The 22,439-nt window shown below is 48.4% G+C and overlaps 1 protein-coding gene across 3 annotated transcripts in view; it reads right to left on the minus strand.

Annotated features, from left to right (window-relative positions):
- The window catches only part of ARID5B (AT-rich interaction domain 5B), a 122,640-nt gene extending 111,065 nt beyond the window's left edge, over positions 1 to 11,575 (minus strand). For 2 of the 3 annotated variants that reach the window (XM_054071571.1, XM_054071569.1), the window contains exon 1: positions 10,993 to 11,318. In XM_054071571.1, coding sequence (XP_053927546.1) covers positions 10,993 to 11,283 — 291 coding nt within the window. In that variant the 5' untranslated portion in view covers positions 11,284 to 11,318. Of the gene's footprint in view, positions 1 to 10,992; positions 11,319 to 11,422 lie in introns of those variants that run through there. The other variant, XM_054071570.1, reaches the window with a different exon arrangement.
- Between the last annotated feature and the right edge of the window lie 10,864 nt (positions 11,576 to 22,439).

Below are 22,439 nucleotides of genomic sequence, written 5' to 3' on the forward strand. Positions count from 1 at the left end.
GAGATCAGATGTGTTTTTAGTTAAAATATTATTTTCCAAATAGCTCTCATGATCAAATGATTATGACTTCAATTACTAATTTCTTCATATCCTTTCCAAGAACTGGTATGACTAATTTTGGCTGGCATACAAAGTAAGCTGAGCAGACAATTTATTAACCAAAAGAAAAGTACAATCACTATTACATCATCAATGAATAAACTTGTTTTCGAGAATACAACCTTCGCACACACGCACATGATGTGTACACAGGAAAAAAAAAAAAAAAGAGAAGGAAAATAACCCAGAGAAACCCTACTGTAACAAGGGAGAAGTGATGCCAGCATGCTTGCTGGCTCTGCTCAGACTGCTATGGAGGGGGAACCAAAGAGCAAGGGGAGAGTACTTGGCCATGGCCATGAAAACAATTAGTGTTTAGCATCCCCACACCCATGTGAGGGGCCAGAAAAGGGCCCTGAGAAAAGGCTACTGTGCCCTCAGCTCAGCCCTTCTCAAAGTGGTACCGTCACCATGGTGCAAAGAGGTGTCCTGAACAGCACCACAGAACAACTCAGCTCACGAGTAGCGTGCATGAATATGAAATATAAAAGAAATTCAGGCTGTCACTGCCCCATGACAGAGGTTGTGGGCCAAAATCTCCCCATACAAGTAGTACTGGGCGATGACCCCTTGTCAGGGCCAACCCATCACCTCTGCAGCAGCTCTGTCCCCAAGGCTAAAACAGCCCAACTCACAACCGCTATAACTGCAGCTCCACTGCCGTCAACCACCCCAAAAGCCAGAGCTGCTCCTAACACTAAAGACACTGCTGTGGGGTTTTCAGGTTGTCCTGAAGGAAATGGGGCCGAGGACACCAGCCTCGTGTCCTCCCTTTGTACCGCTAGCGATCACCACAGCTGCACCATAGTGGAATTTGATTTTACCTAAAAAATGGAAAAACCACTCCACATATTTCAGGGCTTGCCTTAGGCCACCCTGTCCCACACAGCAAGCAGGACTGGGTGGACCTGTTCTCTCTCACCACCCAGTTTCTGCACTCTTGCTCCTTTTCCCCCCAATTCACAGACAATCAGCCACATCCTCCCTGTCTCCTTCGCCAATTCCCCACATGCTACAGCAGTTGCACATGGGACTGCGGTCCTCATCCAAGCGCCACCACCAATGTCAATCTCGCCAGCGAGGGACCATGTCTCAAGAGACACTCGCACCTCATCAGACAAACACTGTCGCGCAGGAAAACATGGCAAGTAGCTTGAGCCCCTTCTTTCCGAGGAGCCCAAGCCACCAGCAGCTTCCAGAGAGGTTGTCCTCCCCACATCTCACCCATTGCTAAGACAAGAGGTCACTTACCCAGCCAGAGGTCAACCAACTATTTCAGCAGCTCTGGGATTTCCATGTGCCTTGCCAAGCTTTCACACATCCTTAAGCAACCTTTCCAAGTGCTAAGACCCAAACCATGAGTCATGGAGAGGTTTTATTATTTTTTTTTGAGCAGGTGACAAAAGGGTCTCTCTCTTTTTTTTTGTTATGCAAAACCATCTCATAGCTCTGTGTCACAATGAATGTTGCTTTGGGACCTGCAGGGCTCTGCCAGTTGAAGGAGCCCCCATAGCCATTCGGTATCAACTGCTGTGCACCTACTGCCGCAGCCCTTCTAGAGAAACCCTTTCAATGAGATGACAAAGGAATACAGATGCTGAATAAATAAAAAACAGGTACATGGTGACACATGACTAACAAACCTTTAGAAGATTAAAGAAATCTGCTATGTAACCTTCATGTCATTCATAATTATATCTGTGTAAACATGAAAAGCCACCCACGTTGCATTATAGTGCACATATACATCTATACAAAAATCAATGCATTGTGTCTTAGTTATGCTGTGAAGTGATACGCTTATGAGGTCTCCCTTGCGTGGTTAAGTCTTTAATTGCAGTTTTTTTCCTGCTACAGCAAGACGAGGAGCTTTGCAGGAAGAAACAGCCAGTGCCAATTTCATCTCGGATGTGCTTTTTTGGTCACTGACTGACCAATACCAATGCTTTTCCCAGCCACAAAGTTGTCTGAATCTTGACATAAGTACTGACTATAAAGAGAGGCACTTTTCCTTCTATTTCTATAAAAGCAGGTATCTAGCCAGTCTATAATTTTAGCACATCTTACAAGACTCCTGAGCAAAATATGATACTTTCACCTATCAAGTGGGAAATGGGGAGACTGTTAAGATAGATGGTGATACAAACCCTTCTCATCCCTCTCTTGGTTTTTGAGAGTATATTGGATTTGCATTTTCAGAGAAATCGTCCAGGGAGAAGGGGACAGTTATCTTCTTGAGAGCCGTTGTGCTTAAATATTATGTCACTGTTGTCTAAGCAACCATCACAGCCTCCCGAAAGCACAGTATGCTATATTGCCTGACTCAGCAGATGGTTGAAATACTTACATTCAGCGAAAGAGGTCAGGTAGTTAGAATAGTTTAAAGCAGATAATTATTTTTTAGAAGAAATATTAACTCTTACAAGGCAGGGAGTCACAGGGTAGCACAGGGAGGTCGTATATCTTGATTCCACACCCGCATACAGTGCGTCACAACTCCTCACTCATTGCCAATAACCAGGAAAGATTTATATTTTAGAGACGCCAAGGCAGCCTTAAAAGAATTACGGTGACTGAGATATCTCAAAATTTTGACGTGTGGAGACTGTTTTCACTCCAGCTCTTCCAGAGGTCATTTAAGGAATTCTGGAGGGCACAAGCAAGTCAAACACCTGCTTGGCTGTCTCGTAACATCAAATACGTGGTCTAGAGAGAAACAGGAGACGTACTGTAAAAACGCTTACTGATAATTACAGAAGACATTTATCTGAGTGGTACAATTTGCATTACAAAACATCTTCGAGCCTTTTTACTGAAAACTTTAGCACGGTAGCTAGCTGGGCATGCATATTTTACAATCCAATACATTGCTGATGAAAACACATTCATCCACGGGAGCAAAAAATACACCGTGACTTTTATGGACTGCATTTACCGAGGAGAATAAAACTGCATATTTCATTTGGGCATAAACACCTCTGTTATTCTGGGCTTTTTCTACATTCCATGTATTTCTTAGTTTTTTTTCAACTTAGGTGGAAAGGACCTTCTCGTACCTTGCACAACAACACCGTTCTTGCTCCTGGAATCCAGTTCCCTGCTCTAGATCCCTTTGAGGAGAGCAACATCACATTGCAAAGATGGAGAAAGGAATGGAGAGGCTTATTTTCAAGCCCCCCTTCCTTTCCGATAAGCCTCTCTCTCACAAGAATGCATTTACCTGGGTGTTTGAGGGAAGTCCCATCATCCTTACTTGACAGCACACTCAAACCAAAAGGCCTCGTTAAGCTGAGAGTCTACAGTCCAGAGCTCTTCTCCTCCTTATAGATACTACTAGAGCACTAGGACAGTGGTGGAAACCATTCAGTCCTAGTCCACTTGCCAAAGTCACTCAGGAACCTGAATCCAGGTCTCCAGAGTCATCTTCTACAAGCAGCACCTCACCCAAGCTTTCCTCCAGGGACCATATTCTGCCCTAAAGGGGCGGAGAACATTTGTACAGGACTGTTTTGCTCTTAGAGGCTTTCTCTAGAGTAAGACCATCTCATCATCCTGCTGCCTGCTGTGGACTAGGGGTATACGTTGATTTTTTTTTTTTTTTTAAGACTGCAGGATCAAAACTGTGGCTGCAACACAAAAAAGGTCTACTTCAGGGAAGTGCCCTATTCAGCCTCCTCCCTACAAGGCACATGGAAGACTCCTATTCCATCCACTCCCTTATTACACGTTGATCTTCCAGTACAACCTTTCTAAGAAGGCTGCAGACCTGGGGAGCCAGAGTTCAGTTCTGCCAGGTGGAAACCGCTGCTCTGCAGGTGGGATCATGGGAGAAGCCTCACAAGAGGTTCCAGCACTCGGCATGGGCAGCGGGAGCTTTCTTTTCCCCTTTCCCTGCCCCAAGCGCCTCATTTGGCACATCTCCTCATGCATCCCTTAGCTCAGAGCAGACAGAGGTGTCCTTTAATGATGTGCAGAGCGGAACTGGTCCCTGGGGTCTGGGCCTGCAACATTCCCTGGAGACGCCAGCATGCAGGGACCTGTAGAGACCACTGCTATCCACTCATGAACTTATGGGGAGAGCCTTGAGAATGGAAACTCGCACAGTAGGAATTTACCTGGCACATGGGAGAATTTTAAAGAGGCCAAGGCAGAACCTTTCATCCGATAATCCTTCGCTAATTACTTTAAAGGACTATAATGACCTTGTTAAATTCAGGTGACAGGCATTTCCCCAGCCTAGGCACAGCCGCTCCTATCTGCCTGAAGCTCACGCCAATGGAGAACGCTATGTCCCAACATGTTCATCCCATCTGCCATGATCCAGAACCCAAAAGAAGAGACCAAGATAAAGGACACAGGTGAAGCACGTCAAGTCCTATGGTATCTGCTCTCCCTTGTATTAGCAAGCAGCTTTTTCCACGTGACTTGGTTATCTCCAAAGTGAGACAAGTAAAACCCCTCGAAGCAGGGCAACTCTGCATTTCTGTAGGATGCTTTGTGGGATACAGGTACATCTGGGCCAGAAGTAAGGTGGAGACGGAGGACACAGAGGGTCAGCTGTGACCAGCTAGATTTGACATTTCTACTGCAAGCTTCCTCTTTGATTTCTGGGGTGTTTTTTCCTCCCTCCTCCCACTCCGGAGCAGAGGATCAAATTGAATTTATATCTGTCATTCCAGATAGAAGTTCTGACCAAAGAGAAAATAGGCTTCAGTCACAATGTTTTCCCATCAGATAGCTCACAGATCTTGAAGAGTTGTTTTAGTTTAGGCAAGCTGACAAGCAATTCATTCCTAATTTTGCCTACTACAGTTACAGTACGAAAAGCTTTCCTCATAGATTACATAATTATATTTTTCTTAACAAGGAGTACATTGCATTAGCAGGTTTAAATTATGCAAGCTTATTCTTTTGTCTTTTGTTACATTGTATTCTATTGTGCTGGTAAAACAATATGTGCTTTAATTAGCAAATATCTGTAAATAATTTACTTGCTTTTCATACAGCAGAACAATGGAGCCAATTTTCACATACATCCACTGAGCATGTCTAGGGGGTTTCTTGCCAGAACCTTCCATTGTTCAGTATCTGTATCAATCTGCCCATCATTAGCAGCTAACATTCAACAACCCGGGAAGAAATTAGTTTTGGCCCCCAGGAGCAGCCCCAAGCCCCCCAAGCCCGAGGCTACGCTTTGCAAAGAAAGATTAAAATATCCAGAAAATGAAAACAAACTCTTTTAGTATCTATAACCCTGGCACCTTCGCACAGAAACATGGACGCCTGCCAAGCATTAAGGTCATTGGATTAATGCCATAAAATGCCGATGTTCATCTGACCCTCTGACTGCACTTTAGCTACAAAATGAAAAGCTCAACTTGATACGACACCATGAATCACACGAGCACCCAGTCTCCGCAGGGTTAACGCTGGGTGTGAACCCACACTGCACACGCACAAACACACACAGACATACACATGCAAACAAAGAAAAAAGCTCTTAAATCAAGAGTGGATGACTGTTCGGAGACTTCAGGCATTGTTATTTTGAATGCGAATGAAAGGGCCAGAACAAGCATTGCAAGAATATTTCAATTATGTATTTCCCAGAACTACATCTCTGAGCAACTAATGCAAATATTGCTCCCATAGCAGTAGAACTTCTTCAAGAATAAAAGCATATAAGAGCTTGAATCAGAACACACTTTCTGTATCATTCGCATATTGTTTGAATATTATTAAAAATGCAAAATCTACGTATGCGTTACTCTCCTGAGCAATACAGTAATTATGATTAAGGGACAAGCAGCACAAAAAGAGCCAATTTATCTTACTTGTGCTTAGGAATACTATTGTGTAACTAAGCAACTAAAGACAAAATATAGTCTAATTAATTCACTCCTATGCTTATTTAAAAGACACAATTAGAACATTTTTATTTTCCAGCCTGCACAGTATCTCAACACGCTTGAGGGTGTACCATGTGAGGCCTATTATTCTCCAAAGACAAGAGTTTAATGTTTAGTGCCACTGATCAGACTGCGAACAGCAGCTCTGGAGAGCAGTGGGTGTATTTTACAGTCTGAATGCACCGGGAAGCAGAGGGAAAAGGGACAGGGAAAAATAAAATAAAAAAATAATGAAAAGAGAGGAATCTGCCTGAAGTGACCAGATACACCAGATTGCTGGCTAACGGCTAGCAACATGTGGCTTCTCTGAGTAATATCATTGCCCTCTCCTTCCTTTGCCAGCATACGCTACTGGTGGTGAGAGAGATAAAAATATACAGAGTGGATATGCAATTACCAAAACCATGATATTTTATGACAAATGCCTTTTCTCTAACACTGCTATTACAGTGCGCCTGATTTCCGAAGCTGAATTAATTCGAGCAAGTGTACATTGGAGATTCATGCTATTAGCGTGATTTTTAAAACACCCTTTAATAATCATAATCTGCATGTTTGAAACGTGTTGTCATTGCCAGTGTTGACAGATACGAGCGTGAAGAACACACCGTGGAGACTAAAATGGGGCTGTTCCCATTTCAAATAAGAGTGTACGGATTCCTACACCTCTTAAAAAAATCTCTTTCTGTGCAAAGGGAGTAGCACATTTTTCTAGGGGGCACTGGGCAATAAACCACTAGCAGCGTAAAAACCAATGCTCAGGCCAGCCTGTGCTACCTTTACACACTGGGGTAGGACCTCTGCCCACTTAGAGCCCCTTGGAAACAAATCAGGCTTTCGAGGGATGCAGCAAGCATGAAATGAAGAGAGAACAAACCCACTGCCTCCCTTAACTTTCCGGAAGAATCTCTTCTGCAATTATAAGTGACATATATTTATGGAATGACTTTTTTTTTTTTTTTTTCTCCCAATTAGTATGAAAATGCAAAATACTGCTAGGGAAATAATTACAGGAAACTAGCTCTCTTCTCTCCTCTGCATGAGCAACGCTTACTCATGTAAATTACTTGCATGAGTAAGGATTATTTGCAAGGCGAAAAGCATTGCATCAGATCCCCAGTTTGGGAGAAGGGATGAAATCAACATGAGTTCGTAGTAAACTTAGCTGCAGCTGAATGAACCAAAGGCAGATCCTCACTGACAGTCCAGCCTCAGCAGGAGCAGCATTCACGACAAGGCAGGGCAACGCAGGGAATGTCATACCAGGCAAAATAAATTAGTTGCGTGTTTGGAGTTTTTCAGGAATTGTGCACATCATATCAAATAGTATCCCTGGGTTTAACAAGCATCAGCTTTGATATATATTTTTAAGCCCAGTCTAATTCATGCCTACACCTTTAAAAACATGAAAATACAAAGCACTAACAAGCATTTAGCTCTAAAACTGCTTCTGCAAAGGTCAGTCATTCCGTAGCCCCACTCCACCCCTCGGAGCAGAGAGGAGTAAATAAGCCAGAGGAAGATTCAGACAGGACCCCGCGGACTGCAGTGTTCAGGGGCTGAGCCCACCCTCACACCCTGAGTGCCCCAGGGCGCAGAGTGGGCACTGGGCAGAGGCTCTCTGTTGCAGCCAGACGGCATCTCCTTCTCGCAGTTGGGCACTGGAAAGTTTGGGGGGCTGCTTTCCACACGCATACCGTGAGACTGTTCCAAGTACAACAGTGTGCTCTTACAGCCTCTCTCTCCAGACCTTTGCACACACACCCCCCCCCCGCCCCCAAGCATCCTCCTCCAAGCCCTGAGCAAGGTGCCTACCACCATGGTCTTCCCTTCCCATGCAGGAGGTGACACGGGGGACCATGCTGGCCCAGGAGTGGCCAAGAAAAGCCGGAGAAGGTGGTGACATCCTCTGGCAAAACCAGACGCTCTCTCCATTTCGGTGGCAGCCCTCCCAGGAACCTAGGACAGCCACTTTTTCCCTGTTGGGGGAAAGGGAAGAAGGCTGCTCCTACCCTGCACCCAGCGCTGCACCTGCTGCAGCATTTGGGCTTGATGACGAGGTGAGGGGCAGCACACCTGGGTCCCTGGTTTTGAAAGTAGCAGCAAAGTTTTCAGTGAAGCAGAACAAAACTCTTCCAGCTCACCTAACTGCGTCCCTAAAGGTACCACCACTCTCACAAAAAACATCTCTGCTGCTTCTCTGCAGCAAGACCACTGGTCCAAACTCAATGCCAGAGCTAGTCCTGGCATTTCCACACATGTTGCTTGGGCTGTGATGGGCGTGGGGGGCCAGGAGCGCTCACACCTGCAGCACGTGACTGGCCTCATCACACATTTGATATCCATTAAGACTCCCTGGAAAGCAATCTCTGGCTGACTTCTGTGACTGAAGGAGAGTTTCCCCACCGTGTTAATGGGGATGCTCAGCCTTAGGCGGAGGGAGGGGTACCTCAGCAGAAGTACCCCTGGGCTCGAACCCTTTTCTGGTTCTGGACCCCAGCGTATGGAAACATCCGGTTTTAGCAGAAGTCAGGGTTATATTTAAGTCTGGATGATGAACTGAGTCAGCTATAAAAAGGCTTATATTTACACTTATCGCTGATTAGCTCAAACATTTGGCAATCAGATAAAATACGCCACCAGAAATTTCTGAGTAACAGAAGCATTACATCTCTCCTCGCTTCTCCTCCCTCCTTGCAGCCACTAGCTGAATATTGTCATAGTGTCGATGCTGCTATTACTGAAAACAGGCAGCGAGCTGCTTCTATTAATCATGCCGCTAGCGCAGGTAGCTGCTAGCCACTATGCCTAATCTCTGGCAGGCTCGATCGCAAGTCTTCGATTCCACCACTCGCTCCCCTCAACAATAATTTTATTGTCATTCAGTGCCCCTGTCACCCTTTGCCTCGGATATCACAGTTTTGCAATGCATACGTTGAAGCACCGGTTACTCCATTCCCGCTCCCTGAATGCAAGACAAGGTGTTTTACCCCCTCAGCAGTCCCACACCACAAAGAAGGTCTACTGCGATGGCTACAAGCCACCTCTGACTCCAGAACTGCATCTCCTCCCGCAGAACGAGTCCAGCCAAGAGTGAGGAAGCCTCGTGACCTCAGAGGTGGCCCTGCCGCTGTTTCGGGGACAGATATGGATGTCATTTACATAAGGAAAGAGACTGTGGGGTAGTTAGGTGAAACAGCTGCCCTGTGTGCCGATGAAGCCGGTTACCCTCAGCCGGCACTTTGCAAAGCGCCAGCCAGCACCCAGCCTTTTGTCTCTCGGCTGCCTGCGTGTCCCTGAGCTGAATTCGGATCGTTCCAAACTATTAAAAATCGATAATAAAAAAATCATTCCGATGTCTATAAACAAGTTAATGGAGTAAGTGAAAACAAAGTACATTTCTTAATGGGAGTGTTATGTTGCCCTCTCTAGGCCCTGGCTCTCAGTGCCGGTTTCTGTAGGCTCCCTGCCAGAGAAGTATCACTCAGAGCTGTTGCTGTTGCTGCTGCTGCTGCTGCTACTCTGCTAATGAATGACTAACTTAGGCCAGAGGGGAAATGACATCACCGGGGTGTAAAACACAACTGCATTAGGAAACTTTTTACCTGCTTTGCATTTGTCATAATTATTCCGCACAATACGAGTGGCATTTGCATAATTTCAAGGCGTGCCATTATCTTAATTGAAAATTGTTTTCATATGGTTGAATAATGCAGAATGACATCAGTTAAAGCCCCAATGAAATGCACAAGTATAATCACACGGCTAATTACTAGTGGTGTTTGCATGTAAAAATAAATAAAATTGTGCATATTATTAGGAAGGTACACGCAGCTGAGAACTCTCGTACCGGAGCAGCGTTTTACTCGTAATGGTAGGATTAATTTTCTCTGATGTTCCTACCCACAGTAACATGAGCTGATCATTAAGGCGTATTAAAATGATTTGTGTCCCTTTCCCCGCCCCCCCTCCCTTCCCAAATATCTTTCATTTTACACACGCACACAAGACACACGCAGGCACAGTTTTAAATAGTCACCACGGGCAATTTCAGAGCATCCATTGCTCACTGTCATCTCCCTGATTCTTAGGAAAAGGCTCCCTTATCTCAGCGGCACGCACAGAAAATTAAAGTGAAGAGGTGGCAGCGAGCGGAGGTGGCTCGGAAACGCGTTTGGACTGCGTACGGCTGTGTGCGGGGACCCGGCACCCACCGCCACGCGTGCCCCCAGCAGCCCCCCCCCCCCCGGGCAGCGCCCCCCCTCTCTACCTGCGCCCACCAAATCCCCAACACAAGTTCCCCCAAAACACCTCTCCTGGTTCCCAGCCCCGCTCGTGGACCCTCCCCATCCCTGGGAATCTCATCCTTCTCCCTCCGCAGACCGCGCTGAAGGAATACATTTGAGAAGCAAACAACGGGAGGGAGCAGGGGGCGCGCAACCTGCGCGGCTCATCCCGGGCTGCGCGGCTCCGAAATAACGCCCAGGCAGAGCTGCGAGTTATTTGAATGCATTATTCCCCTACCTGTCATTTATCACTTTACTCAACACGTCCCTGCCAGCTCAATCGCTTTTGATCACCCTCAGCCTGTTTCGTAATTTCCGCCGTCTTAAACATATCGAAGACTTAAAAAAAAATGCCCCGAACAACATCGACATCCACCACCCCCCCACCCCCCCGCACTCCCCTCCCAAGGTTTTGTCTCCCTCTTCTCTGCGCGTTTGGGGTTTCCTTTGGGTTAACGAAGCCGGAGAAAGGCAGGACGAGCCCCGCGCCCCGACACCCCCCTCCTCCCCGCCCGCACAAGTTCCCGGGCAGCGCGCACCGGAGCGCCCCGACGGCGCGGCCCCTCCGCGCTGCCCCACCGCGCTCGGCGGGGAGGGGGCGATGGGGGGTCCCAGGGGGCGCTAAGCGGGGGTACCCGAGCATGCAGGGGCATGCAGGTGGGGACGGGCGCGGGGGGTGCCGGCGCTGCGTTTACCACCTCGCCATGGTCACTGGTCCTGCCCTGGGGGGTGTCCTCGGGGAGAAAATAAAGTTTGGCGCTGGAAAGAAGTTGCCGGCTGGTGCGCTCCTCCCAGAGCAGCTGCAGCTCCGCGATGCAGGCGGGCTCCTCCGCGCGGCACCGCACGAAGAAGAAGTCTCCGAGGGAGAGGACCCGCGCCCGGCCGCCGCCGCGGCGCTGGAAGCGGAACGCCCTGTAGAACACGTAGGGGCCGTGCGAGCCGCACGGGGCGCCGACCCACTGCGGGGAACAACAACACGGCAGCGGCATCAGCGCCGGCTCCGCGCCGCGCAGCGCCGCGCAGGAGGAGGGCGCGGGGGAGGGAGGAGGGAGGGGGCGCGCAGCGGCGCGGAGGCTCCGCGGCGCTGGGCGCGGGGCGGGGCGGGGGGGGGGGGGGGCGGCGCGGTACCTGCAGTGCGCTGCGCTCCATCGCGGCTCCGGCGTGATTGAACTCAACATTCTCCCAAACTTGTTGGCGTGAATGGAACCCGGCAGGTCCTGGCAGGGCAAAGCCGGACCCGCCGCTCGCCGCCCCCCGACGCCGCCGCCCCGGCCGCCGCTCCGCCGCCACGACGCCCCCCGCCCCGCCGCGCGCGGCGACGCCCCCCGCCGCCGCCCGCCCCCCGCGCCGCCGCCCCGCCGCCGCCCCGCAGCGCCCCGCCGCCGCCGCCGCCCGCCGCCCGCCGGCCCCGCGCCGCCCTCCCCGGCGCGACAAAAATGCGGGAGGGGTCCCGCGGGTCCCGGAGGAGGGCGAGAGGGACGGCGGGGCGGCGGCGGGGCGTCCCGAGGCGCCCGGCGATTTTTGGGCGGCCGAAAGGGCGGGCGGGCGCGCTGCGGATCTGACAGGACCTGCCGGTATATGTCTAATATAAAGCCCATTTCCTGCGGCGCGAGGGGCGCTGCTCGGCGCCGCCGCCGCGCTCCCACCGCTGGGCTGCCCGCGGGACCCCCCCCAGCCCCGGGGCGCGCAGGGCGGCCGGCCTCGCCCTTTAATGTATTTATCGGGCTTTTTTTCGTCGAGAAAAGAGGAAAGTGGGTTATCGATTATATAAACACATCAATATTCATGCGCCGCCGCGCTGCTCGGCAAGAAGAAACAGCGGCACCGGGAGGGGGGGTGGGATGCAGCCGGGCTCCCTCCGCATCCGCGGGACGAGCCGGGCGGGATGTGATGGACCAAGTGGTCTTTTCCAACCTGGGGATTATATGACCTCTCACCTGCGCCCCGCACCGCACGTCGGGGGCAGCTGCGGGCTCTGCGCGGAGCCTCCGCGCTAAGGCGGGCGGGTTGGGGCGGAACCGCAGCCGCGGAGCCGCAGCCCCGGCGATGGAGGCGGAGGTGGGGGGGGATGTCCCGCCGGCTCCGCTCCCCGCACCGCACCCGCGCAGGGCTTGCCCGCAGCGCTGGGAAGTTTGCATCGGGGCCCCGTGAGCCGCAGCCCCGCAAGGGAGATTCCATCGCAGCCCCCCCCCCCCCCCCACACACACACACTTTGCGGGTTTCTCTCCTCTCCCCGCTTTTTCTCGGGTGCTGCCGGGACCTGCCCCGCCGCCCCCCACCACTGGCACCTTCTCCCCTCCTTTTTGGCTCCCCTCTCCCCCCAGCACCCCGCTCCGAGGCGGGGCGGGTGCAGAAGCAACGCTGAAAGCCGCCCCCAGCGAGGCAGGACCGCGAAACGGCGAGGAGGGAAGGGAATAAATAAATCAACAGGCAAATAAATAAATAACAATCCTTAATAATGACGACAGCGGTGACGTCAGCACTGCGTGCATCACTGCACGGGGCGGGGGGGGGGGGGCAGCAACAAGTGCGGGAGGGGCAACCCCCTGCCCCCCCATCGCCGTGCAGCGGGGCTGCTGCTTTGGGTGAGGAATACACGGGGCTGGTGCTTTTGATCCAAAATATACAGTGCTTTTTGATTGTATTTAGTGCAGAAACGCGCTTTCCAGGTCACACACACACAAAAACCTAAATGGATTCATCATGCCTGTATGGCCAAAAGGGGTCTGTACGATGGGACGCAGCGCGCTAACAGCCCCGGGGCCGCAGCGCTGCGGGCACCTCGCTGGGCGTGAGGGGCCACCCCACTGTGAGCCCTGGGACACGCTTTTTGGTGACTGGGAATTAGGAGCATCCCCAGTGCAAGTCACGGGTGAAGGCTCGCATGGCTCCGGGCAGAAGGCATGGAGCGGACAAGGGAATTTGGGTACTGTGAAACTTCAGCCCAACATCCTCAGCACTTGTGTCTGGCTGGGTGGCTGCTCGGCGCTCCCCTAGGATGTTGGGTGCTTCTCCAGGGGGAGGCTGCTTCTCTTCTGGTTTCTCTGGAGGAAATACCAAATTCTTTTTACAGTTGGTAAAATGTTTCATCTTCGCTGCCCTATGTCCTTCTAAGATGCCCCAAGTGTCTGCCCACTCTGTGGCCCCAGAGCCCCTCGGCTTGTCCTGTGACAAGGTGGAAGAAAGGCATCTTCATCACCAGCGACGGGGAATTTGCTCCTAGGGTTTGGCGTGCCAGAGAGGAAGATGCTGGAGCTCAGGCTGTGGGGAAGCTAATGTACTCTCCGGTGCTTCAGAAAGTGAGAGCAGGCAGGGCAGGTGCTAGAGCAGCAGGGCTATGTGCACCAAGGTAGGTTGGGATGCTGGATGGGGCAGGTGGGAAGCCAGCAGGCACCAGTGCTCGTCTTTCACCCAGCACCCATGGCTCATGTGTGTCTTGGATGGGCAAAACCAGCAGAATGGCTCAGAAGGTTTGCACATAGCAGCACTTTCAGCCACTGAAGCCTGACCCTTTGTGCTTGCAAGCTCAATCCCCTGGGGTGAGGATGTTTTGCAGGGGCTGGGTAGGTATGGGAGGTGATGCAAGTGAGACCCACACCTCAACACATCCCCACAGAATGGGGTGTGCAGCTCCATTTCACTCTCAGTGAAATAACTCACATTTCTTCAGCAATTCACCTTTGTTTTCACTGACCTTGGCATGTTTAATCAGGGTTATATTCTCACACAGATAAAAACGCCCTCAAAAGATTGCTTCAATATTTTGGGCACAAACAGGTTTTTATTTGTTTATTCATTTTCTTTATCTCAGGCAGGTAGGGCTGCTCCTTTCCCACAATATATAAAGCAGCAAAGAGAACTTCCCATCTCCATTTGTGCCCAAATCCCTTCTGCTTCTGCCCCAGCAGCACTGGCCCTGAGCTCCTGTGCACTGCACAGAGCATCGTTCACAGCTCTGCTAGTTGAAGAGCCTCATCCTTCCCACCAGCTTGCTCCCTGAGAAGCAAGCATCCCTCCAAGCCGTGGTGTTACAACTGCTGAAGGTGGTGAGCCTGGATAACTATGGAAAAGCAAGTTTTTGTACTTTCAGCAGGGGCAGCTTCTCTATGCAGCATGCTAGGAAGCAGGGGTTATGCACGATGACCCAAGACACCACTCCATGTACTGATCTCCTGCAGGGCTTCATCTCACCACCACATTCTGAGGGAATTCTGAACTCCAAAGTCTATACTTAAGCTTACATCTCTAAGGATTACACCTAAAACCAGAACTCAGATGGTGGTGTGGTCTGATGTCAACTTCAAGACCCAGATCTCTAACATCTAAAAGGGTCCCCTGAGCAGGTAAATCTCTCCTCGCTGAACTTTCATTATCTGAAGGTTTGGTGTCCAGTGGGAGCTGGTGGCCCAGCTTCACATCTTAGATGCCAACAAAGGCAATACCTGAAGGTCAAGTCACTGTACGCAGGGGACATCTAGTCTCTTGTAGGTATAGATGTGCTTCACTTGAGGCAAAGCTGCATAGAGCCATCAGAAGAGGATGAAGTGTGTGTTCACACACTGCCCATTGCCCCGCAGGTCCCTTCCCTGCCACTTCCCCAGTGTCCCTTGGGCAGGGGAAGGGGCCCAGTACAGGCAAAAGGAGGCATTTGCCCTCCAGCCCGCAGCCTATGGTGTCTCTTTAGCCAGTGCTGCTGGCTGGTAGGACCATCAGCATTCTGCTGAAGCTTCTAGTCTTGGCAGCATCTTGAATGGGATAGCAACAGTGGTTGTGGCGGTGCAAAAGTGTACGTATTCTTAGCAGCAAGGGTATACATGTTCATCATTGCTCTGACATCAGTTATATAGGAGCCTTCTTCCCTTGGCAAAAAAATCTTTATACTTTAAAATAATAATTAAAAAATGAAATGCGCAGCCCGTTTATAGCAGAAATTGAAATTCCACATACAATCAAAAGTCCGATTTTGTCCTGCAGGCACTGGATAAATTTCTTCATAGGAATATTTTGTAACTTTCTCTGGCCAAAAGAAATGTGCAAAATGTTGTAATGTTTCTCTGCTTTCCTTCGGACATTCCAGGCTTTTGCCTAAGCTTCTCATAAAAGGCTATTTTCAGTGGAGGGAGGGAAAAAAAAAAAAAAGCAGCCTACAGTACACCAAGTCAATAAAGTAATGCAAACCCATAAACTACAGCAATGATAACAACAGAAGATCAGTAGATTATAAAGGAAATAAGATGGGGGTCAGACAGAGCAGTAGCTGGAAATAAAGTGCGTAGAAGCCAAAAACATGACTGGTCCTAATAAATGGCCAAAGTTGAACAAAAAAGCATTCAAAGTGTTAATTTATTAAATAACTTTATTTTCATGCCTGACAATTAAAAATAGTTGTGGTCAGACACATTGGGAGACGGGAAGCAATTGGAGTCTTCTAGCCTGGTATAATGCTTGGAAGGAAACCCAGCCTGACCCACTCTGCGAGCTGGGCTGTGCCTGGTGAGCTGGCATTGCTTTGGGGTGCTTTAGTTCCCTTGCTGATTTTTCTACTCAGGGCTGTTCTCCTCCAGGCTTTTAAGGCATAGAGGAGTTTTTCAGGGAGTGCTCGGGGTGGGAGATGGAGCCGTGGTGGAGCTGCCAGGGCAATGCCAGCCCCTGCTCGTTTGGCACATGAGGCCGTCTGCAAGCCCTTTGAAATTGTTGGGAGGCCCTGTGCTTGCTTCAGCAGGTTTTGGGATCAGTCTCTTGCTTTGGGAGCTCTTTAAATATGATGTTTGAATCACGGGCTCGAAGCTTTAAAAATACCAGGAGTCAGAGCATTTATCTTCCCTCCAAAAAATCCACCAGCCCCAATCAGCGACCTAACTGAGCATAAAACCCCACGTGAGATCAGCTTTCAAATCCCAGCCTTTAATTCCTGTGTGCATTTGGAGTGATTTTTATTTACCTTGCATTTCCTTTTGTCATCCTGGCATCACGCTTTTAAACTCCCCCGTAGGACTGCTAGCAGCTTGCCTGGAACAGGCACCCCACTGCCCCAGGGCTCCCGGACTGGGCTGGTTAAGGAAAATAATCATCACTGAGTGTTGAGAGACTTAACAGTAAGAAACCGTGGTGGGACAGATCACCTGCAAATGCCCAGATGGGTGCAGAGCATTACGAGCCCCGTGACAAGGGGTGCAGAGCTGGGAAGAACTGGTGGTTCCGCAGCCCCGACAATAATTCCTTCACTCCCCTGGTAACTGTAAGCTGAGGGGGCTGCTACTTGCTACCTACAAAGCTCGTTCCACGTAGTGGCACAGGGTGATGGGTCAGCTAAAACAGAGCCTACACGGTTTCTGCCTGATCAGTTGCTAACCAAGATACACTTTTCAGATGCTGTTAATTGAGTCTGATGAATCTTGCTCCAGTGGGACCTATTACGGGCAAAAATACAAGTGACATCAGAGCCATAACTCATAAAAATCAAGTCCCTGAATTACATCTGAGAGCAATATGAAAATGCAAGTGGGATTTCAAATGGTATCAAATAACTTTCTGTCATACCTTATTAATACCACAGAGCTAATAGAAACAGCTATATTATCATCCTAATGTCATTATACATATATAATACACATGCGCGCACACACACAAACAGTGTGTGTAATTATAACAACATTATTTTGTTCACACAGCCTGAAAAATGTGATTAGATGGCAGCTCTGAAATGGCAATATTCAATCAGGTATGACTTGTACATTGGCTCAGAGCACAGCCTTCTACTTATGTAAAATTATGCCTTGTTACGTGTGGTAGTAGCACGGATGGCTGCAAAAGAAAGAGGGAGCTGAGGCCACAGAGATCATTTCATTTCAAGTCAGAAGGGCTGAATTGTCATTTCAAAGCTGGAATACCGTCACTGTCCAGCGAGCTATGCCCAGCTATCACTTCAGAAAACATGCTAATTTATCTGCTAAAAATAGCTGCCTTCTCACAAAATCCCAAATAAAACCTCTCCACTGGAAATGATCCTAAATGCGACCAAACTATTTCTTTTTTAATAATAAAGCTCAGAAGAGGGCGTTGCCTGGTAGGGCTTCAGTATCCAAATGGTGCGCAGGAAACATGCACACAGCCATTTCACGTCTAGATCTTGTCAAATAATTTACCTCAACTGTTTTTAGTGAAAATATACATATATGTGTATATATATATCCCTGCACGATGGGGATAGCTGGAGCTGGAAATACCATCTTAAGAATGCCAGCCCATATTTACCCAAGTCAGTGGTCAAAGCAAGTTGCTATTCTCAGTGTGCCAGACTTAAATCGGTTTAAGTAAACAAGCTGACCTCTTTCCACTGAACAGGTCTCAGCCATCCTGGCTTTTTTTTCTGAGAATTTCTTTTTAATATAAATTTGTTGGGCCCCAGAGGAGGGTAAGCAGCTGTCTGAGAGGCAGCAGCCATTGCCACCAGGAAGCAAGCCCGGGAAGGGCAAGGCGGGTTTCCTAGGCAAGGATGCACCAGCCAAACTCAAAATCTGCCTTTTTCTGCCCCTGTCCTTATTTGAAAGTAGGGCACTTCACCTCATTGACTCTGTATACCCTGCCCATGCCTAAGCGCTTATGACAACTCTTCTGTTTTGGGATGCAGTTTTTCCCAGTTTGGTTTGTGCAAGGGCATTTCACCTCTGTTATCAGGATCTTTTTTAGCAGCACTGGGATGAGATGCAGTGACACGTAGAAAGGGCTCCTGAAGTCCCTCGAGCACCTGCAGTGCTACTGACCAGTCCCGTGCTAACAGTCACCTCTACATGTTTATTCCCATTCATCTGAGTTACAAATGCAACAAAACCGATAAGGCCATCACCTAAAACAGTTCAGCAACGTTTAACCTTTGGATAACCCGTCTTCAAGCCATCCCTACCTAAACACGCACTCGAGGCAGCTCAGCAAACTGTGTGCAGGGGGCTGCCCTGCGACTTGCCTCCTCCCCTGTTCTGCCCGAAATCGGCTTCTGGCATCAAGTAGCAGCAGAGGAGCAAAAGCAAAAATAGCTGCTGGTTCCTCAACTCTACACCTGAAGGCTGCTTGCCTCGCAGGACAACAGGCTCAATAAGCAAGTGCTCCTCTGTCGTGGGTTGCTGTGGACCCCAGTTCTGGTGTCACGGGCAATGGCCATTTCCGCACCTCCCACTGAACTGGCCTTACAGCTGGACTGAAATGACTATAAACACAAGACTTGCCTGGTAAACAGTGGAGAGGATGCAGAAATCATTCCTCCTCCTCTCAGTTCAGGTATGCACATCAAACTAAAATACTAGAAGGGAAAGGAACTGATCTGCAAGTCCAGCTCTGCCAAACACTTGGGGTTATCCACGGCGTTTCCAGGGAGCACAGATATCTGCCATACCAGAAAGTCTTTCTTCTCCTCCTTTCCAACTTCTTTCCTTACCCAAGTGAGCATTGGACACGTTTTTGAGCTACAAGTATCTCTGAGGTCTAAACACGATAGATCCAAGCCTCTGGGGATGATAGAGTTGGGTTTTTTTTAAATCCTCTTGAGAAACAGATGCTTTGGCTCATCTTCATTATACCTAGCCTGATTTATTTTAATTGCTCTGGGCATCCGGAATACTACGATTGCATAATCTCATGCACATGCCTTTAAAAGGAAGCTTTGGCTGCAACGCCAGGGAGGCAATGTTAAAAACGGAAAAAGTACTATGCAAAGTCTCATTTATTTTGGAAATCACTGGAAAGAGTTCTACTGAAAATTCACAGTAAAACATATGCCACATTTGAATAACGATTTTGAGAGGTGCTTTACCTAGCTTTGCAAAAGAAGAGGCTCAGAAAATTGTAGTGCCTCAAAAATGTCTCAGTTCCAACTCCAGAATTTCAGTGAATCAGAGGGTAATTAGGTCCATGGGGCAGCTACAGGGTTGGCTGCCGAGGGTGAAGCAAAAGCTGACTGTCTGGCACGGCGCACCTGGGGAGATCGCTTCCACCTCATACGAAAATAACCAGAACACAGTAACCTAAGAGAAAAACTGTTTTGAACAGTGTCAGTGGGAACCGGAGGCTCAGGACAGCAAGAAAAGAGGTAGCCTGAAGAGATCCTGCTGAGATCTGCCCTTCCTGGGTTTAGAAACAGAAGACTTCGTCTCAATAAAACAAAGCAGGAATAACAGGACTGTGGAGAAATATCTGAATGTCATCCCCTCATCTTATCTGATGCAATTCACAAGATGCCAAATATCGTCTGCTTGGGAAAAAAGGTCTGCAGAAACCTTCTTCCAATTAAGAAAAAATTATTATTTAAAGTATTTTATAATTGGATGTAGAGAAAGGATTTATTTTGAAGTCACGTCAGTATATATTATCTGTTATTAAGATGCCACATTTCTGAAGGGAGAGATCCATATCTTACCAATAACTTTCTTTCCCCGCATTTTTTAATTTATCTCATTGAAACAAATGAATACATGCCATAAATACTGTCCCTGAAGCCAGCGGGGGAACTCTGTGGAAGAATTTGACCAGGAATTTAAAAAAAAAAAAAAAAACAAAACCCTTTGGCTTTTTGATCTGTTTCATGTCTTCTAGGGAAAGGGAAAGCCATGAATTTTATAGGTTACCTGCACTATATTAATTATTTAAAAACATGCAGCTGAGATTTTGTTTTGCAGGTATCATATTCAATTCATCCTCACTAACCTTAGCACGCACACAGAGAAACATGTGTGCGCACAACCTGTGCCTTTGGGTGCACAACAGGTATCGTGGGAGATGATGAACTGAAGCCAGGCTCTGCCCAGTGCCCAGGCTCTGCCCAGTGCTGGGATAAGCAAGCCCAATAAAATTCCCAGTTGAAGGAGGAGACCCATGATCATATCTTCTGATCTTGAAGAGGAACCATAAGCACTTTTCACTTGATTTCACATGGTATCATTTTCTGGGAATGAATTGGGTTCACGTAGATTTGGCGATGCTTATTGGACATGCCAAACCCCAGAAGTGCTGTCAGTGCTACTGTACCTGGCTGGCTGGTGCTTTGAAAAGGTTGTAGGAGGGACTGTGACCAGGCAGCACTGCCACAGTTCACAGGTTACACCTTTAAATGTCCACAAATTTACTTTGGGTTTGCAAATGATAATGAGATTTACATTTCGGAGAAGAAGCCCTCAGAGACTATCAGGAATATTAATGTTATCACAGAAGTTTATTAGTGCCTACATGCTGGGAAGTGGGTAGGGAAACCCTCTGGGATTTGTTGCGCTGTCAGCAATTATCATGCAAGAAGATTTCGGTTCCTGGTCCTCCCTCTGATAGGGTTTGGAAGAAAAGTCTCCAAGATGGATCTTTCAGAAGTGCTTGCGTGTTTAAGCGGCACAGGTGTTTCCTCCACTGCTTTCTGCTTACATCCAGTTCTCAATCAAGAACTGAGGGCTTTTCCAATCCATACTTGTCTGAAGCATTGCCATTTCTTGCTCAATGAACTCATGTGCCTATGAATTTCCTAGGTGCATCTGCCATCACACAGAATTAAAATAAACCTTCAGAGGTGGGTCTGCAGACCTGTCCTGTTCACATCTTTCAAGCCAAGCTGCAGCCCTTTGGTTCACTCCCCACCTTCTCTTTGTGCTTCCAGCTCTGCTGGTGGAGAAGTATCATCAGTATTGGATTTACAGTGGAAGTGATGTGGTGCTGTTGTTTATTCAGATACCAAGCAGTCATCATTGATTGGCTTCACGAGGAACAAGACACCAAGATGTGAACACTCTGTAAAACTGTCCCCTGCATGCCAGAATCCCTTCCTGTCCCTTCTCCTTCTTCTCTTTTAATGGGCTAAGGGCTATAAAACCTTGTGCCTGTTATCTAGGTTGGGACCTAGTGCCATGATCCGTCTTTCTGAAATGTTTGCATTCTTTCAAGATCTTTATCCATTAAGAAAATGGAAAGAATGAAAAGGAAAGAAGCCCGAGTCTGACTGACCTGATCGGAGAGGAACCTCGCAGCACAATTCAGAGCTGATGGGCGAGGAGGCAGTGGCGCCACAGAAATCAATGGGCTGGTGGCAGAAGTGCTCAGAAGGAGGGATGTGCTCAGGAGGAAATTCATTTCTCCTGAAAGCTTTGTTAAGGCTCCTCTATCCAGGAGGTACGGTTAAAGATGAACGAGACTTTTCCCAGCTTCACCAGGAATCACCCATGCTGGGTTCCAGAGGAGCCACGGCACATGTGCAGAGTTTCAACCGAATTTACATTTTGAAACAAAATATGGAACACGTACTTGCTCCGATAGCTGCCTGCACTGGGATAATGCCCTGTAGCCACCAGCTGCAGGCAGAGCCAAAAAGCGCTGGTTCGTTTTCCCCAGGTGGTACAAGCCAGGCACCACCAGCCCCTTGCTGGGAGGTTCATTCAAACCCCGCTGGAGCGTTGATAGCCAAACAGTGCCTTCGCTGATGGACATCGTACCCTGTCAGCATCTCTCCAACACAGATGGATCAGCAAACTTCATGAACTACAGACAAGGCCTTAAATTGGTCTTGGTTAAACTCCTGCCACTTGGTGTGCTTTGAGAAGTGGGGCATTTGCTCACGGAGGAGCTCCTGGCTGTTACATTTAATTAAGGATTCTGCTGAAAGTTCTGCTTAAAATCACAAAGCTTGCTGCTTAGAAAAGCATAGGTGATTCCCCCAGAGGCCTGGCCAGCGTTCCTGCTCCTATTGTACAACATTATTGATTAATCAAAACTAATGCTCACAGCTGTTGCCTGATGGATAATGTCTTTGGTGTTTGCCTGCATATAATTATTTACTACTTTATTGATGTTATTTATTTCTTCATTAAGTATTGTTGGCTGTTTAATTATGTGAAACACAACTGTAAGTGTCGTTGCTAAAAAGCCACGGAAAGGGCTGCCCAGAGCTGAAATCTTTAATCCATAAACTCTAAAAATTAATCTGAAGATAAAAATATTTTAGCCAACATTTTGAGCGAAGACCATGAAACCACAAGCGCATTACATGTCAGCTAGAAACTAATGCTGGAGCACCGTGTTCAGATAGATTTGCAATGCTGATTTGATTGCGCACAGCCAAGGACTTTTGCAGACTTGTGTGCTTTATAAGATCTCCAAAATACATAAAAAAGGTCCCTAT

Source organism: Cuculus canorus, chromosome 7 (assembly GCF_017976375.1).
Source record: "Cuculus canorus isolate bCucCan1 chromosome 7, bCucCan1.pri, whole genome shotgun sequence".
Lineage (NCBI taxonomy): Eukaryota > Metazoa > Chordata > Aves > Cuculiformes > Cuculidae > Cuculus > Cuculus canorus.